This window comes from Lepidochelys kempii, chromosome 2, assembly GCF_965140285.1.
Source record: "Lepidochelys kempii isolate rLepKem1 chromosome 2, rLepKem1.hap1, whole genome shotgun sequence".
NCBI lineage: Eukaryota > Metazoa > Chordata > Testudines > Cheloniidae > Lepidochelys > Lepidochelys kempii.
Genome location: NC_136381.1, coordinates 118,931,684 through 118,959,612, shown reverse-complemented (window position 1 = coordinate 118,959,612; position 27,929 = coordinate 118,931,684). Strand labels below are relative to the sequence as shown.

General features: G+C 42.6%; 1 protein-coding gene across 5 annotated transcripts; it reads right to left on the bottom strand.

The window, feature by feature from the left end:
- Positions 1–68: 68 nt before the first annotated feature.
- FAM217A (family with sequence similarity 217 member A) lies at positions 69–27,929 on the bottom strand. 5 transcript variants are annotated; one of them, XM_073332160.1, is made up of 7 exons: positions 27,814–27,929; positions 27,625–27,721; positions 26,011–26,095; positions 25,895–25,920; positions 23,088–23,159; positions 22,891–22,970; positions 69–6,209 (listed from the first exon to the last, which is right to left on the bottom strand). In XM_073332160.1, exons 1-7 carry the CDS (start codon positions 27,873–27,875, stop codon positions 4,991–4,993), a joined length of 1,641 nt encoding a protein of 546 aa, XP_073188261.1. In that variant the 5' UTR covers positions 27,876–27,929; the 3' UTR covers positions 69–4,990. The 5 variants fall into 5 exon arrangements, with proteins under 5 accessions (XP_073188261.1, XP_073188262.1, XP_073188264.1 ...); XM_073332161.1 differs by having other exon boundaries at positions 27,625–27,718; XM_073332163.1 differs by lacking the exons at positions 25,895–25,920; positions 27,625–27,721.

Below are 27,929 nucleotides of genomic sequence, written 5' to 3'. Positions count from 1 at the left end.
CCACAGGTAACCACTTTTCCTAAAAGCAGCAATGAAGACATTGTAGTTATAAATAGAATAAAGGGTTTATTTATAACAATATTTACAGATTACAAAAAGGAAAAACAAGACTATACCACTACAGAAGAAACAAAGTAAATAAAACTATGTGTATGTGTAAATAACAAAACTTGCTAGGACCCTATCACACAGGCAAGAATTAAGACCACTCTCCTCAGAAAACATAATTAACAAAAAAGGTGGTCAAAACCCAGAGGCACTTAGCAACCATTGTGTCATGCAAATCTGCTTCTTAGCTGAACTCTTCAACTCCCAAATGTACACTTTTCCCTCTCCACTGCTAAATTCTACAATCTTTCCCTGCCATCAGACAAGCTTTTCAATAAAAAATGTTCCATGTGAGGTTCATAGCAATGTTAGATGCTCCTCCTAGAACTTTGGGGTTTCCTGCTTCTCTGTAGTTCTGGGCACCCAAATAATAAGAAATTGACCAGCCAGCATTGTCTTAAACTAAAAACTTTAAAAGATGGAAGAAAAAATAAAGTGGCTGAGAACATACTGCACCCAAAACACACATGCTTTGACATTTATCTCAAGCATTGTCTTGGATTTTCTTTAAATGGAAACTATTGCACATCACACACAAAGATATGACTAAAAATGAACACAGTGTCACTTGTTTCTACTCACAACAGTACAGAATCTTCCTCTCCACTAAATTCTTGAGTGTTTCATGTAGTTTAGACATGGATACTGATACACTAATGAAAGCTCAGATGTTCCTAGGGAGTAGGGGTGAACTAGAACTTATTTCTATTGCAGGAGTAGTGCCCAAAATGCATTTAAGTATGTGTACACACACAGAAACACAGTTTCTGCTCAGAAGAGCTTACAATATAAGATTCCAGTTCTGGAAACTTACATACTTTGCACAAGTTGTCCTATTTTAATTCAATGGGACTACATGTGTGTAAAGCTGCATGTGTATTTGCTGGATCAGGTCCTTAATAGTGAGACAACATACAAATTAATATTGAAGGCAATGTAAGATACACATCTTACTTCCTTCTCTCCTTATGATACTGTGACCTGACCATCCTTGCCCTGCTTTTCTCTCCAATAAGTTAATATGGAAGTCTTAACCACACAATCTTTGTTTCCTACGTTTAAAAAACAAAAATCAAATGGCTAGATCCTAATTAACGTAGCCAGGGTCATGGCCAAAGCAGTTCTATGTAGCAGCATAGCCTGAATCAGTTTCTTAAACTGCTGGGATGACCCAGTAAGGGTAAATCTTGTTCACACTTCTGGAGGAGGAAAGGTGGTATTTACAGTTGTCTCATAAAGGCATGTCCACAGCCAGCTACCAATTATTTTGCCAGTGTTAGAAGTGAATCTGAAGAGGATTTACACTAAACTAAGCATCAAGATTTCATGGGACATTCTAGTTCAAAAGCAAGCTGCTAGATGAGGAATGTTTTCAAATGATGTGCAGTTGTGAGTGATATGCCATTTCAAATATAAGTACAGGTATTAATGAAAATGTTACCAATATAAACCAGACTGGCCCTAGCCAATTGTTTTAAATGGACCATAAGCAGATGAGTACATCTTGTGCTGACTCAGTGCATAGGATGAATATCAGCCGACCTGAATCGAAATATTTTTATATTAAATGTAACTGTGTAGAGTGGTGTGCTGGTTGGTAGCTTCTCACCTTTCAAAGATGCTGATTCTAATCACTCCGTCTTAGTCACTGATAACCCAATCATGGTACAATGGTTAAGTGAGTTCTGAGATGACTGTTATTCACCACCAGCCAGCTGTCACAGCTGGCAGCATTTGTTCAGAGAAACATGTCAAGTTTATTTAAAATTTATGGCTGCATTTTCAGAGAGCTTATAAATAAAATGCAATTATGCAGATACTTCAACTCGCAAAACATTTATCCTGAAAAATTGTTAAATAGATTTAATTTGAAACCCTCTGGGATAAATCTTTGTTACAAAATTGTTCGATTTAGCAGGAGAAAATGTAAATGAGTTCTGCCTCTCAGTTTGCATTGATCAGTAAGATACGTTACTTATCACTTGCTTACAAGAGCTGAACTAATACATTTTTAAAATCTAACAAATGCAGGTTGTGCCTAAATATGAGCTATATTTTCTCCAGCGGTAATAATACACCAGTTCCAGCAGCAGTGAGCTGCTCACCATGAGCACTCTAAGTGCAATTTCTTCTTTAGAGAGTGGAAGGGTTCTGGTGTCCGTTTTGACTTCAGGAGGTGTTTTGTGTTCCCTTTATCCCCATGCAATCCAAAACTCTGATTCAGAATATGATTAGTCATTTGTGTAGGTCCAGAGCTGCTTTGAGAAATCCAGCGTGGAAAGTATGGAAAAGAAGGTTTAGGACCATTTGGAGGGTCTAGATTCTAGGATCCCAATTCATTGGCGCTCTTAAGCATGTGATTATTACCACTGTTGTTCAGGATAACATTTAAGCACATAGTGTCTTCATTGCATCTTAAACACACCTTAAATGGTGTCCTTTACTAAGGATGTTTCCTTGAATTGGGACCTAAGGAAACTCCAAGTGATACAGAAAGCAGCTGAGCTGACAAGCACAGCGCTCTGGTCACTACTCTGGCTCTCTATCGATCATTGGTCCTGTTTTTGAACTTCAAAGCTCACCAGTGGGTTAGTTAAGTAGCATGGTGATAGAGATCTGAAAGCCCTCTCTACAATATAGTTTCCACTGGTGGAGCTGCACTGCTGGCATATTATGCATCCTATTTTTTGCAAGTGCAGTCACTGTCTGGGAGTTACAGGTGCTCGGTAGTTGTCAAGATCAGGCCCCTAAATACTTTTAGAAAACTTCCTATTTAAAGTGTGCATTAAACAAGAAATCTGTTTTGGGACAAGTTGTACGGCAATGAGCCAGGAGAACATGCAGAGAGTGTTCTTACAACTGGATTCATCTGTACTTGGGATTTTTAATTGTGTATCTAGTATGAAAAACGAATACTCTGTAGGTCCTAGAGAACAGACCCATTTGATTCCATGGTGAAGTTTGAGAAAAATCTTCTCATTAAAGTGTATAATTGTAACTTCAGTGAATGCTAATCACTTCAAAATGGTCTTCTGCACAGGCCTGGCTGAGTAGGTCTCAATCAGTTTGTGGTGCAAGAATGAATGTTAAAGTTGTTGGTGACTGAAAAGTCCTCAAGTTCTTGAATACAGGGGTCTTAATTATCCTATCCAACCCACCAGTGAGAGTGGGTGATTTACACAGGCCCTCTCACAACCATAAGATCTAGCAATCGGTGTGTGTTGGGGGAGGGGGAACAGCCAATTGCTCCCAAGAACTCTCATCAGAATAAGAATTGGTTAGATCATAAGCCAGATTCACTCAAGCTATTCTCCCTTGACAATGCACTCCCTTCATATTTCTACAGGGTGGGGAGAAGCTTTAGTTTCTCCCCAGGGTTCCACAAGAGCCCTGCCCGCAGAGACTGCTGATACATGACTCCAACTCAGTACTATGTCCCTGCCTCTTTCAGCCCCAAAGATGAAAGAGTTGAAAAGTGATAAGCAGCTAAAATCAGGGTGTTCAAATGGCAACCATTGCCTTCCTTCCCCTCCTGTACTACTGTTTACCTTAAACTCCAGGATGTTGAGATGTAATTGTGTGTAAGTTGCTCTGACGAGAAGCACTTATAGGAACGTATTGCATTACGGGCCATGTTACATTGTATTCTATGAATATAATATCCAGCCCTTGTACAAATGAGCTCCAGTAGCTAAAATTTCAGGGTTTTAAAACAATTGTTTCTGGCTTGCATCAAGAAAATTATTCTTGAATATGTGAAGAAGACTGTAAACTGATGTCCTGCCATCTTCCTCAGTTAATGCTGAGAGGTGCTGAGGACTGGTAACCCTGAAACCTGAAGGTATTTGAAATGTCAACAATGATAACCATTTCACTGCTGATCATTTTAGCAAAAATATTTAGCTAATATGGTAACAACCCTCCACCTTTTCATGTGCCAAAAACCTCCAGTTTACCCCTCTGACAACTTTTATAGTTCAATTACTTGTCCATACCAAAATCTGTGACACATACTGAACATGTAAGGGTAGTATAAAATCAAATTTAATATTTGAATAAGTAACATTGGGAATAGTGTATGGACTTCAATTAAAATAGAATTTTAAATGGAACTGCTACAGAATTTCTAGTCTATTCCACCAGAGTATCAGATAACATAGGTTTTGTGGGGGACGGGAGGGTCTCATACACAAGGACAACTATGGTTGCAATAGGAATCATAAATCTGATTTTCTTGATTTCTAGGCATGTACAGAAAACTTCATCAATTTAGCTGTTCTATTTAATTTTCTTGTTTGAGGAAAAAAGTGATAGAAATGTACTACATTCAGTTTGCTTTAGTATTTTCCCATGTGTATAATCAGACCATTGGTCCTTAATCTATGTATCAGGAAAAAAAATGACAAATATATAGAAATTGTATTTTTCTCTCTCTCCTCCCACCCTTCATATTGCACTTAAATTGTGAATTCTCTGTGGCTGACACCGTTATCTTCCCATGTATTAGTACAGCACGTAGCGCATAGGGGAGCACTGATGCGGAGTGGGATTTTCTGGGTGCTAGTATAATATAACTATACTTTATAGATATTACTTTTATAAACATTTAAAAAAATAGTTGCACTCTGGAACGGGATGATCTGCTGGTATGCTTATATTGCTCCAATTCTTTTAAAAGTTACACAAATGGTCTAAAAGATGTCAGCAGGCAGAGGGATAAAACTTGATTTTTCTACAATACAAGTGGATTCAATTGTCACAAGTGCTATTTCATATCACTTCGGTCTCATACCATTAAAAATACTTTAACCTGACAACAATCAACCTAAAATAAGATTGCTGAGCAGGATTCACTCATAATGAGAAGTATGAATTCAAGAAATTACTGTTTGTCAGTGTGTGTGTACTTCTGCTTTGGCATTGCAGATACAGATTTTAACTTCTGGCAATGAGAAGTCTTACTCGTTGCTACATTTTTTCTATAGAGTTTCTTTTTGGTCCTTGGCTGTTTATATTTTAAACTGTCCTTATCAGGGAAAGGACTGGTTAGAGCTGTACTTGATGGCAGTAGCTTTGGGGAAGTCAATTTTACAGTTGATTGAGTTCTTGGTGCCGCCACACAGCATGAGGAAGACCTCCGCAAGAGCATGTTAGAGTTTAAAATGATGGGGATTTTAGAGCTTTTAAAGGCATCACAAGATGCTCTAAGCTGCTTTGTGGATGAACTTCTAACAGAGGATGTTCCAGCACTCCATTTGCAATTATGACAGTACTCCCAAGTGCATTTTGAGCTGTTCCAGTCATGCATGCAGCAGCCAGAATGGTTGGATTTATTTTTCTCTTGATAGTCTCGATTAAAAGGTGTCTGAAAACATAGAGGATCAGACAGTCTTGACTGCTTCAACTGATGCATGGATTTTGTGGAACTGGGTCGATTGCCAAGCATCATACTGGAAGATACTGTCAGGTCTCTTGTCTTCTCTTTTAATATAGTCAAGTGCTGCATCCTTTCAATTTCCAACAGACGAGATATTAATTTCACAACAGAGCTTTCTGGTGGTGGATTAAAGACTACCTTCCAGTCATCCCATTTTGATAAGGCCAACTTTTGTAAGTCCAGGTTATTGAAAGGTGGTGGGAGAAAATCAGGGTATGGAAACACTTCATTTTGGTGCTTAGAGGAAGCTTTTTCAATGTTTTCTATGGTTTCTGGTCTTAAGTTCAGATCCATATATTTGAAATAACTAAGCAAAACATCATTCACTTTTTCACTCTCAGATACATCACCTTCCTCTGTTAAAAGACTGTTCTCAACACTACTGTTTTGCAACTTCAAATTCCATTTGGACACAGAGAGAGCGTCATCACTACTACTTTCTGTAGCAGGATAGGAGTCAGCTGTGGTTTCATTTTTGACCTTGAAAAAATCCCCATCTCCATTTGTCCAGTAGATTCCTAATGGCATCTGCTGAGGTCCCCGGTAAGACACTGTGTGACAGCTGTTCATATGGGCCCCCACCAATGTGGGATTAACAGTAAAGAAGTCTAAAGAATTACCATGTGAGCTGGAAAGAGTTTCCACTAGAGGCTTATTGAAGACTCTGGAGGGGAAAAAAAAAAGAAAGTATAGTGTAGTTTTACTCAGGGAATTGGTAGGATAAAATGCATTTATGCGAGCCCTTCTGACCCTACTGAAGTCAATGGGCATACTGACTGACTGCAATGGAGCCAGGATTTACCCTATCTTTTAAGGGGGCTAGCTGTTAATGTTGCATATTACAAGGAGAATAATGACTCTGTTCAATTTGTATTGAAAAGGTAAATTATAGCTTTGGCTCAATCATACAGCAACCACTTTTTAGGGAAATACTCATTCAGATACGACTTAATGCTTCTGCATACCAAGGGCCAACTCCTACTTGCCTTGCTTATGTAAACAGTCCTACTGTTCTTGGCATAAAACTGTTCTCCATTCATTAAAATATCAAAAGTGCATCTCCATGATGTTCTCCCTGCCTGAGTTGCAGCCCTTCTACTTTTCTTCTTCCAGATGGACTTTAAGGCCAAATATTCAACCAGTCACCTGTCGCTCTGCTGTATTGTTATGGAAATTTAATATTAATTTTACAAGACTCTTACTTTGGTTTCTTTAGTGTGTACCTCTAAGGGGAATGTTTGACCCAAAAGCCCTACAGACATCATACATTCAGATCCAAATATTGAAACTGACCTCAGAAGAACAGCTCTCTTCTAAATTTTTCAGGACCCAAGCAAACATACATAAAAGGGAAGGATTACCAGCTTGCGTTCCTCGGATTGTGAGGGGGGAGAAACTTTGCACTACTATTGTTAGTGTAGAATTACAATTTAGTGTAGAGGTTGTTTTTCAGATCAGCTGTAAGACTGAAAAAACTATACGCTAACAAAAATACAGTAAGGTTCTCATCAGAACACATACAACAAATTATGTTTATCAGTCACCATTAGTGGTCTTTAGTTCTGTTTCAACAAATGTCAGGTTGTGACAAAGCTCCAACCTTGTCTCAGTGGGTCCCACGCTTCCTAGCAGATTATGCTAGCCTCAGAGGCTCCCTGTGACCCTCCATGTAGCCCTTCTCTCTCTAGAGGCAAGGGTCACAGCCTACTGAGTCATTTTCATCAAAAACCAGCAAGGGAGGTGAGGAGAAGCTTTCTTCCCTCGCACAGTCTCTGTTGTCTCCCAGGCTCAGTGATTAGTCAGAGAGGGGAGGGGGGACCCCGGGCCTGCCTTCTACTCCGGGCTCCAGTCCGGGGACCCTGATAATAGCAGCTCTTGGTAGCTGACTTTTTGGAAACAGGACGAGTATGATTCCCTGGGCCACCTCCCCACAGCAGCCCCCCACTTCCTCAATATCTACGTCACCCTTACCTCAGGGCCTCCTTCCTTGTGCCTGATAGGGTTTGTACTGCTCTATTTCTCCAGTAGCGTGGCTTCCTCCTACAGCTCCTGCCACACGTGCCCCCACCTGACTAACTGGGAGGTTTTTAACTAGTTTCAGCCAGCCCTTGATTGGTTTCAGGTGTTCCAATCAACCTAGCTGTCTTCCCTGCTTTCTGGAAGGATCTTAATTGGCCCCAGGTGTCTTAATTGACCTGGAGCAACTGCCATTTGCTTACCCTGGTAACAGGGATTTGTTTAGCCTGCAGCTAATATATCTGTCTCCCACTACTTTCCTATAGCCATCTGGCCTTGCCCCGTCACCGCTATACAGAAAATCTAATGTCATAGAGCACCTTTTTTTATTTAATGTATCTAACTCAAAACAGTTTACAAGGTAATGAGTTAAATATGATCTAAGATATTTAGATTATAACTAGGGAGTGAAAATTATAGTGTAATAACTATGTAGGAAAATAGAATAGACATATAATAGTGTAAAACACTCATCTATCCCTTGCCTTGAGGTGGCACATTTTTTTCTACATTAGTTTAACTGCAACATTTGTTGTGTGGTTATTGCAAGATAACAGAATATATACTTAACACAGCTTTCTTAAGGGTATCTCAAAAATTAAACAGTGCTCTTTTGAGCTGTGAAAAATTCCAAGTTTTGAACACAAGGTACCTAAACGTGAACCTGACCTGAAACACCTTCATATGAAACTTTAGAAAAAACATGATGCTGATCTGCAGCTTAGACGTATCGCTAATGCAACTGAATCCCTTTGGGAATGTTCTAACATTCTGGCAAGTTCAGATTCAGATGCGGATGTTCTCATTTAAACAAAAATGTGATCTTGTAACTATAAGCAAGGAGAAAGGCACTACCACTGAACAAATCAAATGTCAATTAAGTGCACTGGTTCTAAATGTTTGTATATATACACACTGACTACACTGATAATACAGCGCAGTCTTCCACTTGTGTAAATTGCAATGGTGTGAGTGACTTTGTAGCAACTGGTGTCTCCTCTCCTAGATCTTTTTTTAAAAAAATTTAAGTACATGAGACCTAGTGCAAGTCAGGTCTATTCTAAAGGCAAACAAATGTTTCTGAGTTTCAACCCAAGTCTTCTCTGGGAGAGAAATGTTTACCATTATTCAAAGAGGAAATGGAAGCCAACACTAGCACAGAAACCATCCCTAATCTTCCTCATAATTTTGCAACAAAATTTAAAGAAGGGTTTCTACAAGTCTTTTCTAGCATATCACTGCTAGACGGTAATCCAATTTTTTATATGTTTAGCAAATGATATTTCAATATTCTGAAGGGTGAGATATTTAAGTGCTTTATAATGCAAAGAACTGGAAGCAATGTGTTATGTTTTGTTAATTGGATCAGCCAAGACTCAGCGGAGAACTCATGAGAGAGAAATTATCTGTCACTGTTTTCAAAGTGTTACACAGTCCCTATTTCCACATCTCACAAGTCAGAAGCCTGTCTAATTATATCACATGCAGTCACGTGAGTGTAAGACTCACAATAAAGTTGTTAAGAGTAGGCTGAATCAGAGGACCCTGTTTATAGACAGAAGGATTATCTGAGCATTAAAACTGCTCAGTTTTCATTGAAATGTACAGGGAAAAGTACAATGTCACTTTAAGTGGAAGGGGCACATAGTTTGATACTAGCATGGAAAGCCACTCAGATTTCTCTAGTCCCACTGCAGTGGGAGGGGGGAAGTATAAAGGAGAAGATGACAAACAAGGCAAAATAATGTATATCTAGACTGTACTACCATTGTATAGGACCCATCACCCTGACTAACTCGGAGGTAAAAAGACTAAAAGTTAACAGTGCAGACCATAATTCTTGGGAGTATTAAAGGGTGTATTGAAGCCTTTTGCCCAAAACAGCTAATATATATTCTGGAAGAAACACTTTGGTACATAATTACTATGCATCTTGCAAACTCAGATGAATGAGTAGGAACTATGCCTGAGAAATTGAATCTGCTGCACAGCAGAGCTATAAGTGAATCGGGGAAAATATGAAAAATAAGTTTATCCTTATTAGAAACACAAACTCCTCAAAACAAAGTGTTCCAAGAAAAGAAGCTTGAGACACTTGAAAAGTCAGTAACAGTGAGCAATTTACTGTACAAGGTGTCTCAGGCACGAAGGAAATAGAAGTCTGGACAGGATTCATGACTAGTTTTAGCCGCAAGCTTCTTAATTCAAATGCTCAGGAAGAGCCTATATATTTGGAGAGGAGCTATAAAATACCTATGAGGAAAGCTTGGCAAGTTAAGAATGAAGGTACATTACCAACTAGGGTAAATATACTGGTATTCAATTGGAAAGAATTCTAAAAGCAGCAAGAGATTTTAAGGCAAATTTTAAACTGACTTACACCTAATGCAATTCAAGGGAGTTGGACAAGAGTGTAAGTTGTCTCAGAATTTGGCTCACTAGCTGCAATGGAAATAGAATATGACTTCCTTTTTGAAATGCACTGTGTAAGCCAGTGTTCTGTGAACTGCAGTTTGTCTGTGAAGCAGCTGGTGATGACTCTCCTTGTTTGCAGCTACTACATTTCATTAGACAGTTACATTCAAATTAAATACCTCCCTCATATTACTTTTTATGGAAGCAATTGCAGAGGCTGTTCCTGGAATGTTCTGCAAAGGGAAGAGAAGTGTTAGTGAAATTCTCTCTCTATTAAGATGTGATCTTTGAGAAGACTTGACAATACTCTTTACTAGGTACCATCTATTCGTTGGCAGAGTACAGAGCAGCACTGCCTAGGGGACAACATCTCTCAGTGTTCTTGATCTAATGCTATCCATGGAGCCCAGAAGTGGGGAGGGATTCTCAGGATTTATTAAATGGGAACGAAGTGGAGGAACAAGGAGAGGGAAATAAGTGGCAAAGGCACTTTCTGCAGCTAAAAGATGCAAATGAAAAAGTGAGAAGGCACATACAGTAGCAACAGAGCTTTCAGGTTCTTCCTATACACAGCAGCATTCCTTCTTTCCTGCTTGTGAGTGTATTAGTGTGAATTAAATTTCACATTAACTTGCTAAAGGCCATGCATGCTCTATTAGGTTTTACCAAATGAAGATAATAATTATTAAAATATTTTCTAGGTAATTGTGCAAATACAGCAAATATTTTAATAGCAATTACAGTACTTGTTGGGGGACATGAGTTCAGCAAAAGCATTACTGGAAAATAATTAAAAGAAAATATTCTTTTAGCCCTCATTAGTACTGCAGAAGAGGAGAATAAAGATCTGCCAGTAATTCAGCAGACAGTTTATTTGCTACACACTAGACTGTGATGACAGAGCAATGCTGGTTAATTATTGAACCTACTGAGAAACATATCAGGAGCTTTGCCTTATTCTCTTTACTATTCCAGCTGTTCACAATGTTAGATTACTGCAGCCTCATTCCCTGCCCCAGAAATTAGGGAATAGATTAGACGAATAACAGTACACTGAGAAGAGCTGATAAGCTTTCACCATATACTCTATTAGGAATTTACCATGAGCTTAGGATAAGAAGGGACCATTAGATCAGACCTTTAAATTTCACCCAGATACCCATATATTGGTCCCAGTAATTTGTTAGACTAAAACATTTCAATCCTTGAGACTAAACAGTGTGTTACATAGGCAGAGTCCAGGCGGAACCGAGGTGCCACCGATGCTCAATGCTCCTGCAATGGCAGAGTATTGATTATATGAGATGCCCAGATGACCCCAGCAGGTGAACCATGCCTCATTCTGCAGAGGAAGGTGAAAACCCCCCAAGGACCTTGCTAATGAGGCCTTAAGGAAAATTTCTTCTTGACCTCTGATCTAGTGATCTGTTTGATCCTGTGCATCTGAGCTAGACACATCAGCAAAGCATCTGAGAGAGGATTATCTGTACCACTTTAGAGCACTTGTCCACCCTGTCCACTGTTGTGGCTCCAGATGTGGCAATCATCGATACTTCAGAAGAAGGGGGAGGGAGGGAAAGTTCCAGAATACATCTGGTCAACTGTGCACCAGGGGGGAAAAATCCTTCTGAAAAAGGTGGATTCAGAGATGTTATGTCCTGTCTCACTATTACTGAACCTATGTTACCAAAAAAATCCCACCTCTGGTTATTACTGCCATGGTTTGGACCATACTGTGGATAGGATCTTAGTTATTTCTAGTATTTTAATATAATTTTAGACATATTTTAATGTAAGAAGATTCTATAAGAAACTGTTTTCTCTGAGTCACTTGGTGCCGTAGCACAATTGCTTCTGCTGCTTTTCCTTGAACAATATTAGGCCCTGATCCTGCAAAGACTTAAGAATGTGTCACTTTTATTTACCTGAGTAGTCTCAGAGAGTAAGATTACACATATGCTTAAGTCTTGGAGGATCACAGCCTATCATACAGTATGAACAGTTTAAATAGTGTGTTTCCTTTTGGTGCTCAAATATTAAATACAAACAAAAAAAATCAATGTCACTCAAACTTGATTTTGTAGGCCTATCTGGGCATAAGTTATTTGACATAAGACAGACGTCATTTCGTAATGATGGGATCTAAATTAGCTGTTGCTGTTCAAGAAAGAGATCTTGAAGTCATTGTTGATAGTTCTCTGAAAACATCCGCTCAATGTGCAGCAGCAGTCAAAAAAGCTAACAGAATGGTGGGAATCATGAAGAAAGAGATAATAAAAACTAAAGATCATAATGCCAATATATAAATCCACGGTATACAGGTTGAATATTGTGTGCAGATCTGGTCACCCCACCTCAAAAAAAAAAATTAGGATTGGAAAAGATACAGAGAAGGGCAACAAAAATGATTAAGGGTATGGAACAGCTTCCATATTCGGAGAGAGTGGGAGGTTTCAGCTTGGAAAACAGATGACTAATAGGGGATATGATAGAGGTCTATAAAATCATGAATGGTGTGGAGAAAGTGAATAAGGAAGTATTATTGACCCCTTCACATAATACAATAACCCAGGATCACCCAATGAAATTAGTAGGCAGCAGGTTTAAAACAAACGTAAGAAAGTACTTCACACAATACGGTCAATCTGTAGAACTTGTTGTTAGGGGACTTTGTGAAGGTCAAAACTATAATGGGGTTCAAAAAATAATTAGATAAATTCATGGAGGATAGGTCCATCAATGGCTATTAGTAAATATGGTCAGGGATGCAACTCCATGCTCTGGATGTCCATAGCCTCTGACTGCCAGAAGCTGAGAGTCGACAACAGGAGACGGCTCACTCAATGATTGCTTGTTCTGTTCATTCCCTCTGAAGCACCTGGCATTGGCCACTGTCAGAAGACAGGATACTGGGCCAGATGGACCATTGGTCTGACCCAGTATGGTCATTCTTATGTTCTTAGTGGGCAGGTGAATGGAAGGTTAAACCATAAATAGGGGCTGAGCAAGCAGTATACTGGAGTCAGGATATCTGTGCTAGCTAACACAAGCAGGAACACCCTGGTACTAGGGACAACAGACAAGATGTAAAGATGTAAAACTTGGAATGTAAAGATCAGGTTATATATGACCAGCACAAGTACAGAGCATGCTGGATAGGGATTGGTTCCTGAAAAGTAACCAAGCCAATCATGAAGTGTATGATGCAATGTATAGTTAAGAATTCATGTGTTATCAGTGTTAGTAAAAATGCATATAAGGTAACATTTTTCTGTGTAACTTTGGATGTGTGGTACACCCTATACCTGCCCCCTGTCCTGAGTCTGATCAACTCAGCGTAGTTTTGCTGTATGCAAGATAAAGGAACCTGAATAACAAGACTAGAGACTGAGTTCTTGGGGAACAAGGTGGAAGAGGTCTCAGGAGAACCACAACAAACCTATGCTAAGAAACAGGGAAAATAGGAAAGCAGAGTTCTTAAAGGCCAAAAGGAAAATGAGCCATATTAATTCTGGGTGTAAGAAGCCAAGATTACCTTTGAAGTCAATGCAAGTTGTACAAATTTAAGGCATTGCTGAATTTGGCCCAAGTAAATTAAAAGGTATAAAGAGAGGTTATTCACCCTGTGCAGTAACTGTAGTTCTTTGAGATGGGTCACCCTATCAATGCTCCACCTCAGGTGCACGTTTGCCTGCAATCGGATATTTTAGGTAGCAGTACCTGTTCAGCCTGTGCAAGTGCTCTACTCCACCTCATGCTGTGCACTGTGGCTACATAGAGCTGTGCAGGCAAACCACCCTCAGTTCCTTCTCTATGGCAAAGCTCTGTAGCAGAGAACTCTGAAGAAGAGGGGAAGCAGGGTGTGTAATGGAGCACCCATAGGGGAACACAATGCAAAGAATTACAATTACTGCACAGGTGAGTAACCTCGCCTTCTTCTTCAAGTAGTGTCCCTAGTGGTGCTCCACTTAAGGTGAGTACTGAACAGTATCCTCTCAGGAAGGGGAGGGACTTTTGGAATCTAGTCCAAAACTGAAGACGGTACAGTACTGCCAGACACAGCACCAGAAGCTGTGTCATGATATTCAGAAAAGGTGTGTATGGCTCTACATATTTCAGCAATGGGAACATTCTTTAGAAAGGCCACTAAAGTAGAAAGAACTCTTGCTGAATGGACTAGTACAGAAGAATGTTGGAGATTGAGATTGATAAAAAAGGGTAATACAGCTAGATATTCATGGAGAAAGTCTTTGCGTGGGAACTGGAGATCCATTAGAGCTGTCCACAATAGAGACAAACTATCTGGGAGATTTTCTAAATGGTTTATTCCTGTCCAAGTAAAGGTTAATGCCATTCTAATATCAAGTGTATGTAATACCACATCCGCCTAATTCAGGTGGGGTTTACAAAAGAAGCACCAACTGGATGAGGTAAGGAAACCACATCTTTCTTGGCACATCAGAACCACCAGAATAACCCTGGCCTTGTCTTTCCTTCTCTTGATCAGCACCTTGGATACCAGAAGAGTTGGAGGAAACGCATATAACAGACCTGACATCCAATGAAGGAGAAAGGCATTTCCCAAGGAGTGGTCGCCCACTCCGCATCTCGAGAAGAACTGGAGGCACTCTTGTATCTGGCCGTGACAGAGGTCTACCTGCAGGACTCCCCAACACTGAAATATGCAGTGGAATATAATGGAATCTATGTCCCACTTGTGATCCTCAGAGAAACATCTGTTGAGGGTATCTGCGATGATGTTCTGAATGCCCAGAAGATAAGCTTGCTGACATGCTGATATGATTTCGTATCACCAACTCCAGAGTTTCATTGCTTTGGTGCAGAGGGAGGGTGATCTCACTCCCCCTTGACAATTGATATAAAACATTCATGACTATCATCTGTCATGATCTTTGCCCCAATCAATGGCATAAAATGGAGATGTGCATTCCTGACCACCATGAGTTCCAGCAAGTTCATGTGTAGAGTGCTCTTGTGAGACAATCACCTGCCTTAAGCTACATGAGTGTTAAGATGTGCTCCTCATCCCAACAGGGAGGTAACTGTTTTTAGATATGGTTGAGTGAAGAGGACTCCTGTGCAAATGTTCTTTCCACCAGTTGAGGCAGAGACTATCTGTACCTGATGATGCTGGGGGGGCACAATTTAAAGGTTGGGGGCGGGTCATGTGACTGCCCTGACATGTCGCCTCTGGGAGGAACCTTCCGGTCCAGGGCAGCCAATCTCATCAGCTCCTGCGGCTGCCTGTGAGAGCCGGCCTGAGGAAGTGGTGGTGGCCTGCCTCCTCTGCTCCCTGCCCAGGCCTGGCAGCTGGAGAATGGGACTGAGTGAGCCAGAAACGTGCCGGGGCAGGGGTGGGGGCACAGCCAGAGCCCCCCTTTTACCAGGCAGCCTGGCAGGGAGCAGAGAGGGCAGGCCTCTGCCACTTCCCCAGCTGGGCTCTCATAGGCAGTCACCACGCTGCACAGGGGCATTGATTCAGAGCTATTACCCTCACCCAGAAGGAGAAGCGGCTCCATCCTGCCCCCTCCGCTCCCTGTCCAGGCTCAGCTGCTGTGGAGAGGGGCCAAGTAAGCCAGAAACGTGCTGTGCAGGAGGTGCAGCATGAGAAAAACTGAGTCCCGCCGTCTCCCCAACAGGCAAACCAGAGCAAGCCCTGCAAGGGCAGTTCAGCACTCGCAGAAATCTGGGGAGGGTGTGACCCCACGTGCCCCACCACATGCGTTGCCTCTGAGTTGAGGGACTTCTTCACAACAGTAGGCACCCAGAGTAGTTTGTTCAAGCTGTGTTTGCTTGGCAAATAACCATTTCTGAGCCACCTGTGGAGGCAGCGCACGAGCAACCTGACCTGGTTTACCACAAAGTCCCAGCTGCCAAATGCCCCAACAACTGGAGACAGTTTTTGACTTATGTCTGGGGGCTGATTTGAACAGTAGTGACTAAATTTGATAGGGTTGCAAACCTGTGCATTGGGAGTTACGTTTGGCAACTATTGCATCGAAGCAAGTTCCTATGAACTTCCATCATTGCATTGAGGCCAATGTGGACGTCTGAATTTTTAATTGCAGCCCCAGACTGAAGCTGTGTCTTCACTAGAGAGTTACAGTGGCACAGCTGTACCGATGCAGCTGTGTCATTGTAAGATCGCCCATGTAGCTGCTTTATGCTGACAGGAGAGAGCTCTCCTGTCAACATAATTAAACCAACCCCAATGAGCCGTGCTAGCTATGTTGGTGGGAGAAGCTCTCCCGCCAATATAGTGCTGTGTACACTACCACTTATGCCAGCATAATTTATATCACTATGGGGGGTGGTTTTTTCACACCGCTGAGCAACGTAAATTTTGCCAACAAAAGTGGTAGTGTAGACATGGCCTGAGAAATAGATCTATGGTCATCTGAGTGGAGACCGAGGTCTCGCTGTAGGAGCGTCCCTTTGCAGCCAATCGTCAAGCTATCAGAATATTAGGATTCCTTCTCTGTGAAGGTAAGCCACTACCACTGACAGAACCTTCAAAAACACTCTGGGAGCAGAAGAGACAGACCAAATGGAAGCACTCTGTATTGAAAGTGGTTTTCGCCTCGAGTGCAACATCAGAAACTTCTGTGGGAAGGGCGAATCACTATATGGAAATATGCATCTTGTAGGCTGAGGGCCAAAAACCAGTCCTTTAAAGCCAATGATGGTGGTATTGCTGCAAGTGTTACAAATATGAACTTCTGTATCTTCACAAACCTGACTTAGAGTGGGTCCCCACCTGCTGTTCTTTTTCAGAACCAGGAAGTACCTGGAGTAAAACCCCTTTTCTCTGTGTTTTACAGTAACTGCTTCTGTAGCACCTAAGTTCAGGCGGGAGTCTATTTCCTGCTTTAGAAGGTACTTATGAGATGGGTCCATGAAGAAGGATAGGGAAAAGGGGTGGGAGGGAGCGAGGGAAGTAAAGTGGATGAAACATCCTGCTCATATGATCTCCACAAATCACTTGTCTGTAGTGATATGCTCCCAAGCTTGTCAGAAGTGAGAAAGGGAGGAAGGCATGCGAACAGTTGCAGATGGTAAGAAGAAGGGGGAAGGCAACTCAGAACCTAGACCACCCACCAAAACTGGCGTTTTGAAGATGAGGCTCGTGAGGTCAATGCTCGTGTAGCACACAGTCTCTTTTTCTGGAACCTCTGCATCTTTTGTATGGATTCATAAGATCTCTGGGAGCTAGGGAATTGAGCAGGACGAGATCTCTGTGCTGTCTGGGACTTATTAAATTTATGCTCAGCTGTGTAAATTCCCAGAGACCATAAAGTGGCCCGGGAATCTTTTAATGTATGCAGAGACTTGTCTGTATTCTCCACAAACAATTTTAAGCAATTGAAGGGAAGGTCTTCAACTGTATTCTGGACCTTCCTCAGAAATCCTAAGAGCTGAAGCCAGAAGGCCCTTCTGATGACCACTACCATAGAAACAGAGCGAGTAGCTGTGTCAGCAGCATCCAGAGAGGCCTGCACAGATGGTCTGGCAAGAAGCTGATCCTCTGTAATGATTGCCTGGAACTAGTCCCTCTGCTGTGGTGGTAGATGCTCAATAAACGAAGTGAACTTTGAGTAGCTGGTGTGATTATATTTCACCATCCACAACTGATAGTTAGCAATTCTAAACTGCAGAGATGTAAACAAATACGATTTGCAACCAAATAAATTTGAGATACTTCTGAATTTTGTCATGTGGTATTGATTTACCATGGTGCTGCCTTACACATTCATGTACAGCCTTGACAACTAGGGAGTTGGGAGATGGATGAGAAAACAGAACCTCTGAATCTTTAGATGAAACATAATATTTCCTATCAGCCCATTTACAGGTGGGCAATATTGTTGCTAGGGTATGCCAGATTACTTTTGCAGGATACAGAAGAGCCTCATTAATAGGTTATGCAAGTCAGGCAGATGACGCTGCGTGCAATATATCAAGCAGTTTATGTTGTGACTCCTTAGTCTCCTCAAGTGGAATTTTGTAAGGAGTTCGCTGTCCTTTCAGTGAATTCCTGGAACTGTTTGAAGTCGTCAGCCTGGGATGGTGAGGCAGGCATAACTGCTTCATTGGGGATGAAGAAGAGAGGTTGGTTGGCAGGATGATTCTCATCTCCTATTTCTCAAAGATATCCTCTTCTGGATCAGACCTTTTGGAGAGAGAGGAGGAGAGGGACTGTCTACCCTTATCATGGCAACTAGTGATGCTAAGGGCCCTAGAGAATTGTTGGCGGTATGCTGCCCATGGATCCTAGTATGGCCAATGAAGGGGGTCCACATGATGTAGGTGAAAAAACTCAAGCTCCCTTTCCTAGAGTCCTATTGAGAGGATTCTTGAATCTTCCACTTAGAAGCTCTAGGGGAGTATTGCACTGAAGTGATAGAGGCAGTCAACTTACTCAGGAGACCGATGTATGGGGAGAGAAGGCAGTCCCTGGCCTGAGTGAGAAGCTGGATGGAGGGAGCTCTCCATTATAAGGAAACACATTTTAATTTCCTGGTTCTTTCTGGGTCTCGATTTTAAGACCAGGCAAAAATTTCCTTGGGGAATCACATGCACGCTGCTATCCCCCACCCCCCCAAAGTGTAACGGACCATACCAGGACTGCCTGTTGCTCACTAGGATAGCCTCCTGGCAGAGAAGACAATGTTTAAAAGTTCGAGAGCCAGGCATATCCACCCAGCAATCTAAAGTTCCCCTCAGGGAAAAATTGAAAGTACAATGGTCCTTACAACCATTGTTTTAACAAATAGTAACAATAACTTAGATAAGTAAAACTATGAGAAAAACTGCAATTGAACTAAGCTCAACTTGGACTCCATCTCAGGCCAAGGTGCTTGAGAAGGAACTGAGGATGGTTCGCCAGCACAGCTCTATATAGCCACAGCGCAAAGCACAAGGCAGAATAGAGAGCATGCATGGGCCGAACTGGCACTGCTCCCTAAAATCTCTGATCAAAGATGCGTGGGGCGCATGCGCACCTGAAGTGGAGCACCCATAGGGACACTACTTGAAGAAGAGCTGTCTGTTTTATTGGTGTTACGGTGTCTGGTTTATTGAGTGTTGCAGAACTAACTTACTTTTTATAATTAATTAAAAAGACCACAAGAGTTTGCATGGTTTAACAATTAAAAGTTCAGTGGAACCCCACACATACAGGTAAATATATAGGGAGTCCTCGGACTTACGACGCCCAACTTACGTCGGATGCCACTTACAACGCTTTTCAACTGACTGCCTGTTTCGCACTTATGACGCTCAATTTGCAAAAAGTTCGCTTGAAATCGCTTCCTGGTTGCTTTATACCGGTATGGAGCTGGAAGGAGTCACTTCTGATTGGCTTCAAGGCAGCAGGGTAGCTTGTTGCCAAGTAGGGTTGCTGCTTGTTTTTGATTGGCTCCCGGCCCTGGGCTCAGCCAATCAGAAAGCTTGAACAGTGATTGGCTGAGGCTCAGCATGTGTGCCATTCTCCCTGGCTTTCTGAGCAGCATATGTGAGTTTATATGTTTATTTGACTGCTGTTTACAAAATACAGTGTACAGTAAACACATTGATGTTGCAACATGAGTCATCTATAATTCATTTAGTACAAAAATCTGGGTTATTGTGGTGAAAATAGTGTATCAAGCCTTGGTTCAGGAACCAATGCCCCCTTCATACCATTGAGTCCTATGGGAAAAGCGGTTTCGACTTGCAACGCAATTCTGAGGAACGAATTGTGTCATAAGTCCGAGGACTCCCTGTATTTCATAATATCTGAATTATTGATTACATTAGTTTTATATCTAATATTTTAGATAAAGGCATTTGAACAAAAATCTAATGGATGAAAAAAATTATTAGATCTTATATGCAGTAATGGATTAAACATGGTTGGTATAGAGTGAGTTCAGAACAGTGTTTGTAATCCTGTGGATGCATTGCAATCTGTAACTGAACTTCTGAGCACCATCAATTTATTAATGGTATCTCTAGGAATAACATCAAAGACTAAATTTTTGAACATCATACTTGAACCACTCAATGCTCAAATGGAAGTTTTCAAAAAGCATAACTTCCTGAGCCCTCCCATTCCTTAGAACATTTGTGTACCACATGTAAGGTCATAGAATCATAGAATATCAGGGTTGGAAGGGACCTCAGGAGGTCATCTAGTCCAACCCCCTGCTCAAAAGCAGGACCCATACCCAATTAAATCATCCCAGCCAGGGCTTTGTCAAGCCTGACCTTAAAAACGTCTAAGGAAGGAGATTCCACCACCTCCCTAGGCAATGCATTCCAGTGTTTCACCACCCTCCTAGTGAAAAAGTTTTTCCTAATATCCAACCTGAACCTCCCCCACTGCAACTTGAGACCATTACTCCTTGTCCTGTCCTCTTCCACCACTGAGAATAGTCTAGAACCATCCTCTCTGGAACTACCTCTCAGGTAGTTGAAAGCAGCTACCAAATCCCCCCTCATTCTTCTCTTCTGCAGACTAAACAATCCCAGTTCCCTCAGCCTCTCCTCATAACTCATGTGTTCCAGACCCCTAATCATTTTTGTTGCCCTTCGCTGGACTCTCTCCAATTTATCCACATCCTTCTTGTAGTGTGGGGCCCAAAACTGGACACAGTACTCCAGATGAGGCCTCACCAATGTCGAATAGAGGGGGACGATCACGTCCCTCGATCTGCTCGCTATGCCCCTACTTATACATCCCAAAATGCCATTGGCCTTCTTGGCAACAAGGGCACACTGCTGGCTCATATCCAGCTTCTCGTCCACTGTCACCCCTAGGTCCTTTTCCGCAGAACTGCTGCCTAGCCATTCGGTCCCTAGTCTGTAGCTGTGCATTGGGTTCTTCCGTCCTAAGTGCAGGACCCTGCACTTATCCTTATTGAACCTCATCAGATTTCTTTTGGCCCAATCCTCCAATTTGTCTAGGTCCTTCTGTATCCTATCCCTGCCCTCCAGTGTATCTACCACTCCTCCCAGTTTAGTATCATCCGCAAATTTGCTGAGAGTGCAATCCACACCATCCTCCAGATCATTTATGAAGATATTGAACAAAACCGGCCCCAGGACCGACCCTTGGGGCACTCCACTTGACACCGGCTGCCAACTAGACATGGAGCCATTGATCACTACCCGTTGAGCCCGACAATCTAGCCAACTTTCTACCCACCTTATGGTGCATTCATCCAGCCCATACTTCCTTAACTTGCTGACAAGAATACTGTGGGAGACCGTGTCAAAAGCTTTGCTAAAGTCAAGATACAATACATCCACTGCTTTCCCTTCATCCACAGAACCAGTAATCTCATCATAGAAGGCGATTAGATTAGTCAGGCATGACTTGCCCTTGGTGAATCCATGCTGACTGTTCCTGATCACTTTCCTCTCATATAAGTGCTTCAGGATTGATTCTTTGAGGACCTGCTCCATGATTTTTCCAGGGACTGAAGTGAGGCTGACTGGCCTGTAGTTCCCAGGATCCTCCTTCTTCCCTTTTTTAAAGATTGGCACTACATTAGCCTTTTTCCAGTCATCCGGGACTTCCCCCGTTCACCACAAGTTTTCAAAGATAATGGCCAATGGCTCTGCAATCACAGCCGCCAGTTCCTTTAGCACTCTCGGATGCAACTCATCCGGCCCCATGGACTTGTGCACGTCCAGTTTTTCTAAATAGTCCCTAACCACCTCTTTCTCCACAGAGGGCTGGCCATCTATTCCCCATGTTGTGATGCCCAGCACAGCAGTCTGGGAGCTGACCTTGTTCGTGAAGACAGAGGCAAAAAAAGCATTGAGTACATTAGCTTTTTCCACATCCTCCGTCACTAGGTTGCCTCCCTCATTCATTAAGGGGCCCACACTTTCCTTGGCTTTCTTCTTGTTGCCAACATACCTGAAGAAACCCTTCTTGTTACTCTTAACATCTCTCGCTAGCTGCAGCTCCAGGTGCGATTTGGCCCTCCTAATTTCATTCCTACATGCCCGAGCAATATTTTTATACTCTTCCCTGGTCATATGTCCAACCTTCCACTTCTTGTAAGCTTCTTTTTTATGCTTAAGATCCGCTAGGATTTCACCGTTAAGCCAAGCTGGTCGCCTGCCATATTTACTATTCTTTCGACACATCGGGATGGTTTGTCCCTGTAACCTCAACAGGGATTCCTTGAAATACAGCCAGCTCTCCTGGACTCCTTTCCCTTTCATGTTAGTCCCCCAGGGGATCCTACCCATCCGTTCCCTGAGGGAGTCGAAGTCTGCTTTCCTGAAGTCCAGGGTCCGTATCCTGCTGCTTACCTTTCTGGAAGGTTTTCAAGGCTTAGAGTCACAAACCCCTTCAAGGTGCCACAAACACCCTGCTCTTCCCGGATTGCTAAAAGAGGAGAATGAGGGTGCCACAGCTGGGGCGGGGAGGGTTCCAGTGTGAAAAAGGATAAAATACTGCTATATATATGTTTGGTGCTATTTCATTAACAGTGAAAACTGAAGACTTGACAGAGTATATGAAGGATTTATTGGAAAAAAGAGTTAATGAATTGCATACCAAGATGGCAAGCCAATATCCTTTAGGTTTAACCATAGTACAAAATAGTTGTGGTCCAGAAGAGATTAAAGGCATTTACCAGAACATCAGAATTCATAACTCTGTTATCTCACTTTTAATTAAAATACCAATGCATAAATTCATAAAACTCCTTTGAACTCTACTCTGTTAGAAAATGTATAAGCTGACAATAAACCATAAGTATATAACTTCACAGAGTGTTAAATGCATGTTTTAGATGCAATTCTCTTGCTTGTTCACAATGATTTGACACCTTTTAACAAAACTGTTCAGTTTAACTGGATTTAGGTGTTAAGAATAAAACTTTTTTTTTTACCTGTTCACAGTAGTATTGCTTTGATCATGTGCATATCTCCAGGAATGAAACATCCCTTCCTTGCTATTATTTTGACTGAGCTGCAATAAGCAGAAAGAATATCTATAAAAATACTATTGATATATTTTAGAATAAGCACCAAGAATGCAAAATGAAATAAATGGCATAATTAAAGTTATTTGACAAACAAATCCCACCTGTGTTCTTCTAGTCGTATTTTTTGACAAACTAAGATCTGCCAGTTGTTCCACTGCTGTCTTGTAAGCATCCTGTAAAACAGAAGAGCAACTACAATATTTCGTAGGTGTGAAGACACTTTTCAGGCATGATCATTTATTTATCTTGGATCTTTTGGTCCAAAAATTATCCTCAGTTAAAACCATGCAACCCCATTCGCTTCAGTGAGGTTCCAAGTGTGTAACTGAGGGCTGAATTTAGCTTTCAATAAAACATTTAAATTGCTGTGTGAATTTAGTGCTCATGAACAGTGATGGCTTGAGAGGCCTGGAATCACACAGAAAAAGTACAGCACATGGGCAGGGCTTCTTTATACAGCAACGTTGTCCAAGAGAAATCACTTTTCTATAGGTGGCAGGGCTAATATTACTCCATAGTAGTTTTTGACCCACACTCATTCAGTTTTTGACCTCTCTGTTGAGACTGCCAGTTAGACAAGTTGTGAAATCTGCAGACAGAGAAAGCCATGGATTGGCTCTTTCCTCAGGCTAAACTGATTTGTCACAGATGCTCAATTCTTATTGTAATGTACTGTTAGAGCACATGGAGAGCAGCAACATGTGCACCTGGAGCAGTGGAAAGATTCCTGCTGTGGTAAACATGGCCCACTGAGCTTTAACTCCTCAAGCCTGTTTTAGATGCGTCAGGCTACCCGCCTCAGGCAATAAATCAGCAGCGCTACTGAATTCAATCCATGTGAATGAATGAGTTAGTCAACTTTCTATTGAGAACCTCATTCTGCTACCAGGTTGGTCTGACGGTACAGAGATGATGTCCTAACCCAGTGTCCCATCACCTGTGAACCTGGCCCCAAGAGTGGTTCCTGTTGCTTTGTCAGACTGGGACAGAGAAGAAGATAGGGAAGCCCTTATTCAGACTGAAGAATTCACTCCCTGAGGCCTTACTGATGAATTCTACAGAACTCTGAGGTGAATACTGACTTATTGCTCTAATTCAGAACAAAGTAACAGAATGTGACAATAGCTTTTGCTCTATTAAGGGACACAACTGGAATGCTTCGCAGGGCCTTCCAGGTTTGCTTCAACTATCCTTGCTGCCATTATAGTTGCTAATTATGTAATGAGTTTTTTTGTGCTTTTGTGTGCGTCTGTGTGCATGTGTGTTTAATTGAGAGCATGCACACGACATGGGAACTTGCCAAATTAATTTCACATAGGCTGCTGAGCAGCCACCAAATGGATATTTCATCATTCTATCTAAGGGAAAGGAAAATCATGTTCAACAATATGAAGGGTCTATTCTCACATGCATACATGTAACTCCCCTGGAAAGGAATAGAAGATACAAATATGTAACAAAGATAGCATAGATTGCTATATTTGCTCAAAAAATCTATATTTTGAAGGTTTAGATTCTGCAATCAAAACGGTCTTCCTATTGGTGAGGTGTAAAGTGCACTGAAATGAGTTTTCACTTTTTAAAACTAAGTACATCTTACAGTTTGACCTCATGCAAATCAAAGAGGGCAACTATAACTTTTAAAGAAAACTTGGAATATGAATAAGTGATTGGCCAATTACAATGAGAACGCTGTTCAAAAATGCAGTTGCCTATCTTTATTTGAAAAATATTTTAAAAAAGAAACATTTTTTTTCCTAGTGGAGCCATAATTTCATTTATAACCCTACTTCTTCAGATGCATGGAGTGAAAATTACAGATGCAGGCATAAATATACTGACACATGAAGAGAAGGGAGTTACTTTACAAGTGGAGAACCAGTGCTGACAAGGCCAATTCAATCAGGGTGGATGTAGTCCACTCCCAACAATTGATGAGGAGGTGTCAATACCAAGAAAGGGAAAATTGCTTTTGTAGTGAGCCAGCCACGCCGTCCCTATTCAAGCCCAAATTAATGTTATATTTATTGTTATATTTGCAAATGAATTGTAGCTCTGCAGTTTCTCTTTGAAGTCTGTTTTTGAATTTTTTTTGTTGAAGAATGGCTACTTTTAAATCTTTTATTGAATGTCCAGGGAGACAGAAGTGTTCTCCTACTGGCTTTTCTATGGTACCATTCCTGATGTCTGATTTGTGTCCATTTATTCTTTTACGTAGAGACTGTCCAGTTTGGCCAGTGTACATGGCAGAGGGGCATTGCTGGCACATGATGGCATATATCATGTTAGTAGATGTGCAGATGAATGAGTCTCTGATGGTGTGGCTCATCTGGTTGGGTCCTCTGATGGTGTTGCTAGAGTAGATATGGGGACAGAGTAGGCAATGGGGTTTGTTACCTGGGTTAGTGTTTCTGTGGTGTGGTGTGTAGTTGTTGGTATTTGCTTCAGGTTGGGGGGCTGTCTGTAAGCGAGGTCTGGCCTGCCTCCCGAGGTCAGTGAGAATGAGGGATCATTTTCCAGTATAGGTTACAGATCGTTGTTGATGGGCTGGAGAGGTTTTAGCTGGGGGCTGTACATGATGGCCAGTGGAGTTCTGTTATTTTCCTTGTTAGGCCTGTCCTGTAGTAGGTGACTTCTGGGTATCTGTCTCACTCTGTCAAACTGTTTCCTCACTTCCCAATCTGTTTCCTCACTTTTTGTGGATACAGACTAACACGGCTACCCCTCTGATAATTTCATTTATGGCTTTTTAAGAGGTACAGTAGTGGTTTAGTCCTTTTCAACTTAAGTGTCTAATTTGTTTGATAGATTTTCAAAACCAACATTTAGGTCTGAAACCTATGAAGTTAATTCCAGATAGGTTTGACTTCAATTACTATCAAAAGACTGATATTTATTCTGGTCTTACCTTGTGCAACTTGCTTGAAAGAACACCTGTAAAAGACCAACAGTTGGTTTATGCTTACAGAAGTCCTCTAGAAAAATTTTCTCCATACAGAATTTTGAATAACAGGGATTCCTTACCACCTGTTCCAGTCTTGTCTCCCGACAGATAGTATTTATTTTCAGGAAGGTGGACATCATGTTCCAAATCACTGGTATGTATATTCTATAATAGTATTTGAGTTTTAGTAAGTGCAAAAACAGAGAAACTAAAGATATATGGTAACTATGACAATGTAGGTTTAATAACTTTATGAGCCAGACCGAGGAAGTGGAGAATGGAGAGAGCTGTTAACAGGAATAGCTGTGGGACAGAGAAATGATATGAAGTAAATACTTCCACTTGGCCTGCTGGGTGACCTTGGGCAAGTCACTTCCCCTATCCAGGCCTCAGTTTTCCCATCTATAAAATGGGATAATATTGACCTCTGTAATAAAGTGTTGTGAGATCTACTGATGAAAAGCAATATATAAGAGCTAGGTATTATTATTACTTGTACTAGACTAAGAAATACATTGAAAAGATAATATTGTGCATTCATATAGTGCAGGGGTGGCCAACCTCAGCCTGAGAAGGAGACAGAATTTACCAATGTATATTGCCAAAGAGCCATAGTAATATGTCAGCAGCCCCCCATCAGCTCCCACCCTGCTCCCAGCGCCTCCCACCCACCAGCAGACCGATCAGCCCCTCCCCCTCCCTCCCTGATCAGCTGTTTTGTGGCATGCAGCAGGCTCAGGGGAGGGGGTGGGAAGGGGTGGAGTGGGGGCAGGGCCCGTGGCAGAGCCTGGGGTTGAGCAGTGAGCACCCCCAGCACATTGGAAAGTTGGCGCCTGTAGCTCCAGCCCCAGAGTCGGTGCCTGTACAAGGAGCCGCATATTAACTTCTGAAGAGCCGCATGTGGCGCCGGGGCCGCAGGTTGGCCACCCCTGGTATAGTGCCTTTAATCTCAAAGTATCCCAAAGAAATTTACCGATCACGGTCCTGATCCTGCAGGGGGCTTCATGTGGGCAGACCTTTTTTCCTTTGCAAAGTCCTATGAATTTGACTGGTGCTCCAGACGGAAAGCTGGGTCTGTCTGTATAGGGTTCACTACGAGATTGGGGCTTTAGGGTTGTGCATCAGTAACTGCCTGCATGAGAATTACCACTGGCTTTTTCAGTAACACTAGTTGTGTGCATGAAGTGATGTCCTTGTGTTTGTGGAGTCCACTGTTTGGTAATGTACCTGACCTCCTCCGCACCTGATCCACAGACGTGCTGAGTGTGTTACAACCCCAGCGGCAGAGTCTCGTTGTGACAACCTGTAGCCACTCCTGCTTTCCGGTTAGTAGGGGCCTGTTTTCACCTTGACTGGGAGGGGGGTCAAAGCTGGTGGCTGTGTCCCGCTTGCAGACTCGGGAGCCCGAGCAGAAGCAGCAAGGCTGCGAGGTGAAGAAGGGGGTCACGGCCAGGAACTACCGACCACTGAAAGGGAGCGTGCAAGTCGGAAACCGGCACCGCAGCCCCGGACTCCCAGCGCTACGGCAGGTGGCGACGTCCCTGCGCCCGTGACCCGTGTCTGGTGCCCCCGAGGGCAGCGGTTTAAGGTGTATTCACAAAGAAACCCCGCCGGACGCGGCCAGGCCAAGCCCACCCGGGGGCGCTGGCTCCGCTCTGCTCCTGCAGAGCAGCGACGGGGCGGGGAGCCCGTACCTGGCGGGAGTCGGAGGAGAGGCTGGTGCCATAGATGCCGCCTGTGAAGTCTCCCGCGTCCACAGCGCTGCAGCGCCAGCTCCTCCTGCCAAACCTGCTGGGGGGGGAAGAGAAGCGTAGGGGCGTGAGGGGCAGGCCACGGGCCGGGCCTGGGGTGACCGGGCCGCCCCCCCCCCCCCCCCCACCTACCCTCGGAAGCTCCCGGGTGACTGTGTCGCAGCGACTCCGGCCCCGCTGGCGAGCCGGTCCATCGGACCCTCCTGCCGCCACCGCCGCCTCCGCTTCGGCCGGCCCCGCGCTGCGGC